This window comes from Fundulus heteroclitus, chromosome 6 (genome assembly GCF_011125445.2).
Source record: "Fundulus heteroclitus isolate FHET01 chromosome 6, MU-UCD_Fhet_4.1, whole genome shotgun sequence".
Classification (NCBI taxonomy): domain Eukaryota; kingdom Metazoa; phylum Chordata; class Actinopteri; order Cyprinodontiformes; family Fundulidae; genus Fundulus; species Fundulus heteroclitus.
Genome location: NC_046366.1, coordinates 7179183 through 7190684, shown reverse-complemented (window position 1 = coordinate 7190684; position 11502 = coordinate 7179183). Strand labels below are relative to the sequence as shown.

The window sequence follows — 11502 nt, the reverse complement described above, 5'->3', positions numbered from 1 at the left end:
TATAATGCATATTGTTATTATCAGAGTCAACATCTAAGGTTGAGTTATACCTTGGAGCTCAAATACAACTCAAATGCTCTAGAATTTAGGTAGAAATTTGTCAGAAGTTGGTCATCCACTATGGTGTTTACTAATGCCAGCAGATTTATGTGCCTCTTGTGACACATTACATCAAATGCACAGAAAACAGGGTTAGCATATTTGGTGTGCTTTGATCAATCATCCTCAGAGGTTTCGGAGGGGTCCCCAGAACAAACCCTGCCTTCTTTATTAGCTTGCTGAGCTTTTGTAGGCCACTGGCTCTCATGCTGCTACCTCTACAGATGATGGCAGAAGAGATTCCACTACAGACTTATACAGTAGAACATGTGCAGCATCTTGCTGTAAACACTGAAGAACCTAAACTTCCTCAAGGAGTACTGTCTGCCCTGCTGCTTCTTGTAGATGGCTTTACTGCTGCGTCCCCAGTGCCTTTTATTGTCCAAGTGAACACCGGGGGTTTGTATACTCCTCCACCACCTTCACATCTTCTCCCATGAAGGAAACAGTCTTTTCCACATTCCTGTTTCTCTTGAGATCTACGATCATCTCTTTTGTTCCCATTCGCGATAAGATGACTGTATCCACACCATGTTGCAGCGCGGTCCACCAGCTCTTTGTAATCAACTTGCTGTCCATCTCTGATATGCCCAGCGACTGCCGAGTCATCTGAGTATTTCTGCAGATGACAGGAGTCTGCCTTGCACTGGAAGTCTGAGGTGTACAGGGTAAATGGTGTGGTGAGAGCTCAGTTCCCTGAAGTGCTGGCCACCTGCCTTGACACCCGAACCTTCAATCTGTCAAACTGTGGTTTGTTTGTCAGGTAGTCTTTGATCCAGGTGATTGTTGAGGCCTCCGTCTGAGTGTTATGGAGTTTCTGTTTCTTTTTCGAGCAAATCTCTGAGGTTTATACTGGGATTAACACAGTGGCGGGTTTAGTTCAATGGGATTTTTTTGTAAAGGGTATCAGAGTTTTATTTGTAAAAATGTCAAAAACCAGTCATCGTTTCCCTCATGTATTAATAAAATGCATCACCTTCTGTTGGTCTGTCATAAAATCCCAATGAAATACGATGGGCACGGCGATTCGCCCTCAAACCCACAGTCTTACACAATAATCACGCTGTTGACATGGAGTGACATGAGGAAGAAGTTTATTGAGGAGCGATACAGACACAGAAAGTAACAACTGGTGCATCTCCAAATTTAACAACATGTCCTCCGCTAAACAATCGTAGCCAATTTCACATCGATCGGAATCTTTAGCTTATTTCTTTTTTCTTCACGGTTCTCCTTCTGTGTTTAACTTTGGCAATAAAGAATTATAATCCATGCCAGTAAGGCAGTCTAAATTAGAGAGAGGAGAGAATATAGTGAATACAGATATAGAGAAGGATTAAAGCGCTAGAATTCTTGATGAGGTCTTTAGAGTCCACAGGTACACTATGTCCTTATCATTACCTATATACATCAGAATACAGTTTAGGCTTACATACACAATAACAAAGTGACAGAGAAGCACTTGAACACTGACAATACAACCTCAAGCTCTGATTCAAATACTGATGGACTGGCTTCGGAGTTTTCGAGTAGATCAACAAGTTGGCTAAAAGAGGGATTGGGGAGTCTTATGATGGGTATAAACGCATGGGTCAGACCTGAGAAAAAGGCTAAATGGGAACATGTCATATGGTTGTCCTTCTTTTTGTGTCTGTGTTGGCCCTGCGATGGACACCAATGACGTCTGGAATAGATTCTAGCCCTCCTGTAATCCTCTATGAGTGCGCTCTAAAAACAGCTGGGTTGTTTCTTGAACGCAAATGTTAGGTTTATTCTGTTGAGTCAGAAAAAGAGTAGCTTTAACCAAACAAGGGGTCAAACATCAGTTTGTTGGGTTTAGGCTAGAAGAAGCCTCGTCCCTCTTCACAGGCCTATGAACTATGCAAGAATCTGGTCATACTTTACTGCACCTCTTCCGAAGGATGAAATAAGAAATGGTACGCTGGTAACGTTGTTTTATAAAGATCTTAATGTTAGTGGGTTGTGTTAAGGACTTTAATTCACCCTGGACAAACTCATTAGCCCTTTAGCTGCTATGTAGTTAGCATAAGCTACTGCTAGCTATCTTTAATCATAAACCCAATATAGATAGGCTTAAATCTATTTTATTTTGTACTTTGATGTTTCCTGCAATATACTGTACTTCAACAGTATTTGTTTAAATTGGACTTATTTCAGAAGATATTTAACCAAAAATGCCATAATGAAAGCAAAAATACAGGTAATTATATGTTGAATGAGAATTTTGTCATCTAAATTCAAATATTTGTCATTAAAACGTAATGATTATTTATTAAATAATTAATTAATCACAAAGTGAATAACATTTTTGATTTAGTTACGATTCATTTCAGCATTTCTGATCAGTCAGAATTAAATAAAAAAGAAAAAAAAGAAATCATTTTATTTGTTTTATTTCAAATACTATCTGTTTAGTCATCAACGTTATCGGTTTTTCCTTTGCAACTCATGCAGCCTGAACTTCACTCGTTGGCTACCGTAACACATTTTGGGACTCAATTAAAGCAGGATCAAATCCATGCCCAACCCTGTTGTGTTAAATCAACTAGATTTACTAGTCCATGTTTGACCCAGGACTGGCATAACAAAACAACCCAAACTAGGTTCATTTTAACCCAGCAGCTTTTAGAGGGTGGATGGATGGTTATTCACGTGTTAAAAAAACTACATACTGCCTTTGTTTTTTTTTCCTTTGATAATTTTAACCATGTGAAAGCTGCAGTTCCATCCATCTCGCCAGTCAGCATCTGAATGGGAGCTTGAGGCCATCAGGGTCACAGTCTGACCATGGATACAGCACAGGTGGACACCTATGACGAGGTTAAATGTGTTATCGAGGCTGTTTTCCATATAGAGAATACTGAAGGTGCTCCTCGGCCTTGCTATGCGTGTATGGCTGCTACTACAACACATGGACAACTCACAAAAGTCAAACACTGAACTTACCCCCCCTGCGGGGTTTATGATTCATCATTAACAGCTTCGACAGTGAAAACAAACAGAACTGAAACGCCAACAAACGTGCAGAGACGGCACATGCACACGTGTTCTCACACACCCACACGCGCACGTACACACTTGCACATGTACAATGTATTTGTTCGCACAAAAACACGCTTATACTAAGATACAACTTCTGTTCCTAAGAGAACATCAAGCTGATAATTAACACTCAGAGGGAGGGGGGGCATTATACAATAAATTAACACAATACTAAATCAAACTCAGCCTACATATAGGCAAATTAATCCCTCCCCCATAAACGCACACACAATACACAAGCGCACACACACGCACGCGCGCACACGCACACTCACTCACACACTCACACACTCCCATGCAATAAAAGCAGCTTATGTGGCATGCTGCATTTTGGAATGAGTTGGGCAGTATGACTGCTGAGCCTGTGTTGTTGTTTTTTTTGTGTTTATGTAGAAGCAGCAACTGGAGGTGCTGGCTCAATTGTAGGAGTGAAGTGGGGGCAGAGATTTGGGAAGTAAGGAAGTGGACCTGCTAAGCAAACCTGGATCACAGGCGAGCAACAAGCGCACATATACTTACACCACAAGACAAGTACCGTACTGTACATAAATATATGGACGTCTTCACCTGGCAGGAAACTGAGGTTCAAAGGGGTCAAAGATTTCAGCGTCTTCGCTAGGGAGAGAAGAGGACAGCAGAGCCATGGCTAAGAGGGAGGGGCGGAGTGGATGAGGGAAGGAGAGAAGGGTTTGATGCACGCCGTTAGATGATTATGGCGGGGCTTGTCGTGTAGGAGATGGAGGTGGTCGCCGGCTGGGCAGCCATCATCATGTGTCGAGGAGCAGGAAGGATAAAGATTGAGAACAGAGAGAAAGGAAAGCTGATTATTTATCAATTTTTACAAAGGCTTAGAATACATTTTATGTGATTTATTAATAAGGCAAATACCATATTATATGTAACACACATGGTCGACAAATCACAAATAATATCAAAGTGAAATTTGTGCATCTGAGAAATAAGCTTCAGATTCATTTCTTTAGCACAAATCTTATGTTTATGCGTTTATGATAGAACTTAGTAGTTTCGAGTTTTAACCAACCTGGGTCAAAAACTCTGATCCCATTTGTCTGGGTAAAGAAGAGACTGGAAGGAGGCTCAGTCCTCACAGTCGGCTATTTTGAACAATACAACAACCTGATCTTCACTGAACTTCTTCCCCAGAAGGAAACGATAGGTGGTAAAAGGTACAACGATGCTGGATTATATTGTTAATATCAATGGGCTGTGTTGATCAGTTAGGTTCGCACTAAACAATGAGTTTATTTAAGACAAGATTTACCTGTTATTTAGTTACCTCACACCAGTGCTAGGTGTGCACAGTATTTATAAATGCTGAGTATAACTTTTATGATCAGAATTGAATTGTTAGTCTACAATGTCATTTAAGGCATTAAAATGTTGGTGTTTTTCCTCATTTCCTTGGATTTGATTTTAGAGTATAATTAATTGGTAATCCAGGTTATTATGGGTCATTCTTTTTACTTTTAACTCATTACACTGTGGATATGCATGTTTGTATGTGCATGTGCACCTATACTCCCACCTCCGACATGTACTTAACAATAACAACAATGGAAATAATATTTACTCCTGTATCCTTTGCACTGCACTATTGCCTCAATCTGTGCACTTGTTTCTTGTGTGTCCATATGTGTTCTCTAAATTGCAAACTGTGTTTCTTTTTTATTACTGCATTAATGTGTTATTTTATTATTGTATAAGTAAGCACAGCGTGAGCATTGTACAATCCAGAGTCAAGTTCCTCGTATGTGTACACATACCGGGTAAATAAAGCTGGTTCTGATTCTGATAACAGGCCAAGACATGTCTAAGATTAATTAAATCTCAGAGAAAGTGAGATTTACAGCAAATAACAGAAAGGCTGAATGTATTTCAGCAAAGTTTCTCTATTTTGTTCTTATGGTCTTTAAACTGCCTGTTATGGATGATGGTAGGTTTGGAGATGTTGGCAGCCTTTTGGTGATTTTAGATTTAAAGCAAGGATCTCTGTTGACTGGGCTACACACAGAGACCGCAGATTTAGTTATGCTAGCCCCACTCACCGCTTTAGCTACTAATATATTATATTAAAGACTTTAAAACGTAAACTCCAAAATTTGTGGGTTTTAAAATTATGGTAACTCCCTTCTTTACAGTGAATCTCTTTTTACACATGCCATGCGGCGTGACATTGCTGCTCCTCGTCATATAAATAATCAACGATCGCTCACCTGAAGGCTATAAAAAACTGTTTCAATACCAAAAGTCTGACCAGGGCAGGTATTAAAATTCAATTTAATGCTTCTAAATGGAAAACTTAGCCCATCGTTTTGGGTCCAACCCACACCCCAACTATCTGTTAAATCCACCCAAGACTGGACCAGTCCATCTTTGGTCCAAGACTGGGTTAGCTAAACAACACAAGTTGGGTTGTAGTTAATGCAGGGATTTTTTAAAGTGTAGTAAACTACAAGTTGCTGATCTAAAGTTTACTAAAACAAGTTTAGAAAAGTAGTGCTTGTAAACCTGGCTTTCCCTCTTCACAGATTAAAATGGTCACCATAAAACTGGTGAATCTGTGATTTACTGTCACCATGACAGTGCACATAATGCCCACTATATACAATAGTTCACTAAATATTACTCTTAGACTCTCTTGATTCATTTCTGGTCATTCCATTACTATTAGTTTAAAATAATGACATAAAAAGCTTAGAAAATGTGTGCAAATGTGTTTCTTGTTACCATAGAAACTACCGTGTAATTCAGCGGGCCTCAACAGCAAAGAGCGTAGGTGGAGAATGAGAAATGCTGATAAGAAGTCATTGACAAGCTTGTACTGAGCAGCATTTACAAGAATAAATTATAATACTGCAAAGTGGCTTCCTGAGCTGAAAAAGCCACCCCCTTAAACAAAACACCGTAAGTGGTTGAATTCAGAGAAGAGTCATAGATGTGTTTCACCTACATAAGTCACACTCACTACTGCATAGCTGCTCATTCTGTAAACGGCACCGTGGGAAGACCCTGTAGTCATGAAACACCAACATAAACATTATGCCTTTCCTTACTACATGCTTTAATGGATCGAATAATGGATTAAAGGACCCGCAGTTCCTTTATTGGGTCAGGATTAGGATGAGGAACATTTTGAACCCCCCGAAAAAGAGATCACTAAGAGACCTAAAGCTGAAAAAGCAAGATTGACATTTTTCCTTAATAATGAGACACATTTCATGCTGATAGTTAAAGGATTAATTGGCCCCCTACTGAGAGAGAATGATTCAGGCTGGGTGATACATACTGAAAAACAGCAACAACAGACTAGACCCTAATGCCGATGTGAATCCTTGGATGTGCTAAAGACAAGAAACAAAAGCTATGAAATTTGAATCGCTTATTCAAACGATGTCACGCTGACTGAGCACTATAGTCAACGTGTAAAGCGATAGTTCACAATTTTTGATGTGAGGTGCTGTTAAAATGTTGTAAGCAGTTAATGTCTTACTTGGAGTAGATAAGTGGTTTTATGAACTTATGGTGGTCGAGGTATTTTCTTTGGGCAGTTATTTACACAGAAGCCAAATATCATCAAACGAAAAACACTTTACATCTCCACGTCGTGTACATAACCCAACCAATGCAAACATGACAGCTTCATAAAATGTCATGTACAGAAATTGTCGTGATGCTTCTGAGAATGGAGGTGTTTTCCGATGGTAGAAGCCCGCTTTGGTCTGGGCCTCACTTGGGCTTCAGCCTTCAGGACAAATTAACCTGGATTTATAATGAATGAAGAAGCTAGGAGTGATATCTGCTCTACTGTAGGTAAGAAAATAATAATAATAAAAAAATCTCCACCATCTCATTAAAGCTCATTTTATTACACATTGAACTGAATGTAATGTGGTGAATAAAATCTTATATGTCTAACCAGTTTCCAAAGCTTGTTGTTGGCAAATTGGACTCAATCTGTAAATAAAACCCAAAGAGGTAAGAGCATTGCTCACTGTACAACTTTACAATCCAAAGAGGTAATGACCTTCAAATTTTTACCAGTCGTGACGCCATCAGTAACATACATGAATACATTATACCTGCTGTAATTTATTCATTCTTTAGAAACAGAATCAAAATATTTTAGTCAAATATCAAAAAGCCTTGAAGCTGAAGACTGCATTTACCTGGGGATACTAGGAGGGGCCCTGTTGGGGCGGCTAGGAGCCTGAGGGCTATCAGCACTGTTATTGAAGGGTCCCAAAGGTCCTGGGCGGTTTGGTGGTGGTGGGGCCCCTCTGGGAGCTGGCCGCTGACCTGAAGACATCCTCCTAGGGGCTGTGGGGCTGGCAGGAGGAGACCTGGGCAGCAGTAGCGTTGTGACAAAAAATAAAACCATTTAATGAGGAAAACACTGAATTCAAAGCCTCTGGACCAGATATATGGACAGCATTTTTTTCACATCTTATATTCTTAGTCTGTGTAAGTTCACATCCACCTCACCTGCGACCACCGGCATTTCCTCCCACCCAGGAGCTGTCAACGGGCGGAGGCATAGGGGTTGTGATAGTGGACGTAGAGATGTCACCTATAATAGCCAGGGCCTCTTTCAAGGCCTGGTGGGTCCTCAGCACCTCGTCCCTCCTCTGGGCCTGCTCCTGGGACTCATCCATGAGGGCGTTCTGGTCGCCTGCAGAGTACAGGCATGCCAGCAGCTCCGCATTGATGAAGTCCTTTACCTGTTGACAGGATGAAACAGCAAAGAGGAAAGAACTAGAATGATAACAGTGCAGAACTGCGTAACTACCAGTGGCAGGTTTTTAATTTTACCAGGAATGTACCGATCCAATTCCAAGTATAAGATTTATAAGGACACTTCTAAATTATCTGTGTTGTAAGTGCCTTAAAAAACTCTATTTACGATATTTTTTGTTGGTACAGACTGTCATTCCAAAAAAAGTAAAAAACAAAGCAACTGGACTTGTTTTCCTTAGTTGAAGACGTTTCGCTTCCTCTCCCGGAAGCTTTCTCAATTCAAAAAGTCTGGAGTAATGTGGAGTAACAAGCTTTATACCATTGCCCAACAAAGGCGAGAGTTGGAACTTCTCAAAAACTTACAACACAGCTATAGGATTAATTCCGGCCAGTCATTACCTTAACTCTCACCCTCATTCGGGTGATCAAAACATCGTTTGTTTAAGCCAAGCCAATAACGACCCTAACGACTCCTTGTTACAGAGGAGTGGACCAGTTTCGGTCCAATCTGCTGGCTTAATGGCTTTAACGACCGCCCATTACTAAGGGTTGGACCTGTTTCGATTGAATTTGCATGTAATCTAAGCCATTGCAAGGCCTTTGTTGGGCAATGGTATAAAGCTTGATACTCCACATTACTCCAGACTTTTTGAATTGAGAAAGCTTCCGGGAGAGGAAGCGAAACGTCTTCAACTACGGAAAAAAAGTCCAGTTGCTTTGTTTTTTACTTTTTTTGGAATGACCATGACCTGGATGACTGAGAACCTTCACCAGCATGGTACAGACTGTCATTATGTCAGCTGTAACTCCAGGCACACACTGTGACACGTTTTGTGCAATCAATTTTTTTTACAGCCACAGTCATGCACCACTTTTAATGATAGTTTCACCTTTTACTATAAGATTCAGAGTAAGGCGGGGAGAGAGGCTGTACTGGCTTCCCGTCTGTCTGTATGTGTCCTGTGATCCGCACTCACCAGATCACAGACCACTCTCACTGCAAAACTGGTCATTATGTTTTACAATTGTGAAGACAAATTACACATATTTCGAAGTATGAGAACTCTCGTTTTGTAAACTTTGTCTGCAAAGGGATTGGAATAGAGCTGAACCGTTTTGTGATGAAATGTCAACAAGTCCTATCAAAACAGAGTGGAAAGCTGCAAGTTACGAATATAGTAGCTTTCTTTACCGGGTTAAACTGTGTTGGAGCAGAATATTAGAGCTGCCGTCCAAACCCTAATCAGGACAGAATATATATCAAGTTTAAGGCAACGGATAGGAGAACCTGCAGTCTCCAGTATCTCACTGGTCAGAGTGTTGTAATACTGATGAAATATGGGGTTGGTTTGTTTTAATGAACTAACAAGTTTTCAAGCACAAATTAGATTTTTACTGACATATCAGATGGGGACTCAGCATCGTCGGATCGCTGTTCCCGAAGGAGCCATATTGGTATTGGAGACAGTAAATCCTGATTGGGAATCAGCTCAATGCAGCCAGCTAGAAATGTTTAAAAGAAATCAATAAAAAAAATCAACAAAACATTCAACCGTTGTGTTGTTCATTTGTCTGACTTGTTTCCTAATTGGATATTTTGCAGGTTTCTAACAAGGAGCAATTGTTTTAAGCAACACACACACACACAAACACACACACACACATTACACTCTAGCCTGATCATTTTAATTCTGAGGTAAGAAAGTATTTTCAGCTACATTGGTGCCACCTAAGAACAATTTATTTTATGTTTCTACGAGCGACCTTCGTTTTGAAGAAGGCACCCAGCAAAAAGCACACATATCAGCTGCAAGCAGAGAAAAGGATGAGATTTCATTGCAAACGGCAGCATATTGATGAATGCGCTGGTGAGATCAGGTTGACGGTGGACACCGTCTTCAGTGAGCATGGGGAAATGTAGCACATTCTGTTGCTCATGTCTCTGTCTGAAAGTTAGAGACGCGCCAATCAGAAAAGCTTTGATCTGCCCAGTGAGTCAGTGTAGGCACTGGCTGCCCAAAGCTATATGTAAAATGGGATTTTCAACATCAAAGTACCTCTACGACACCTTAGAATAATTTAGTCACGTTTAGGCAAAATGGAAACCCTAGAACTGAGCGGAGCTTAAGAGAAATTGCTTGCTTCTGACCAGGCAGGCAACATGGCTGCATATCGGTCCAGTATGTTGCTGCCCTCAGAGCACAGTTGGGTGTGGTTCTGTTATGTCTTTGCATACTGTCTTCTACTGATTTGTTGAATCATGCACAATCAATTGAAGTACAGATAAAATGGATGTACAATGGCAGCCTCTAAGACTTCCTTGTATCCTATCTCTTGCCCAGGTTAAGGTAAAAAGTGAGTTCGCTTGCAAGAGGACAGACACCAATAGTGCAACTACACTTATTTTGTTGAGTTTTGTTTGAAGAAAGGCCAGAAGTCAGGTTCTGACTGTATTTTCAAAGTCAGTAAAGCTCGCTTTTTATAGCATGATATCTCTTTGATATCTCTTGGAAAAAGGGTCAGCTTGTTATATGGGTTTGCTTTTTGTATAGTGGCTAGTGTGGTGAATTATTTACTATACTGAAGAATCGGCTTCTTTGAACAAAGACAATGTCAAACGTATTGTGACAGGGGACTCACTGTAAAACACATAGTTTATTTTTTTCAAATATTATATATTAGGCTGTCTTTAGCATCTTCTATTAGTGATTTGGATCATCAGCACATTTAGCTTTACAGTCTGTAAATATCTGCTTTTGCCTTTATTTCCTAGAGAATGTAGAACCCTAATCTTAATTTGTGGTTTCCACAAGGCTGCCAACATTTCCAAATCCAGCATGTTCTATAATGTTTAGAAGAAAAAGAATAAAACGCTAAGTATCCCATACACCCTACAGTCTTCCTGAAGGCAGCTCCTGGTTTGTTTGCTCCTTTGCTAAGGTGACAACACGGCTCCTCGTGGCAGGTATGAATTGCTTCTTGTGGCAAACAGGTACTTTTCTCAGCTGAAAAGATCATGTATGAAACGACCAGAACTGCAAAAGCACGACATGGTAAAAGAGCGACAGGAACAGCATCCATCAAGTGTCTTTAGTGGCAGGCTGACTAAACTGCCAAAATGTCTCCACAAAAAGAACAGTTTCCTTTTGAATACCTACCAACAGCTCTGTGCTTTCTTAGACTTCATTTTTAAATACTTGCTGATACTGAACTTTGACTCTTTCCCACAACCAACTTCCACACAGAAGAGTGTTGGTAACACAAACATGGTAGCGCTTAGATTGTTGGTATGTTTCCTGATTAGAAAAAAGATCCAATTTGTGAATTCCGTGACTTTTCTGAGTCCCTGTTTAGAAATGCTCAGGCTCAAAATCCGCCGATTCCAGGCACCTGCTGATTCCTCTTTCCAGTTGTAGAATTAGTACCTATGTGTCTAACAATACACCTTAAAGCTGTAATGATCCCCAGGTCTTTGACTATTTTTAGGTTCCTGGGGTTTGTGCAGTTCTGTTGGTTTTCCCATTTTAGGATTATTCATTATCTGTACAGTTGGTTCCTGTAATTAGTCAGGTTCTGCTCATTAAG

General features: G+C 40.3%; 1 protein-coding gene across 1 annotated transcript in view; it reads right to left on the bottom strand.

Annotated features, from left to right (window-relative positions):
- Positions 1–1176: 1176 nt before the first annotated feature.
- Positions 1177–11502, bottom strand: part of dnm3b (dynamin 3b) — a 39299-nt gene continuing 28973 nt past the window's right edge. Inside the window, exons 19-21 of the mRNA XM_036137954.1 lie at positions 7666–7901; positions 7350–7523; positions 1177–3915 (exon numbers count right to left, since the gene is read on the bottom strand). Coding sequence (XP_035993847.1) covers positions 3873–3915; positions 7350–7523; positions 7666–7901 — 453 coding nt within the window. The 3' untranslated portion in view covers positions 1177–3872. The remainder of the gene's footprint in view (positions 3916–7349; positions 7524–7665; positions 7902–11502) is intronic.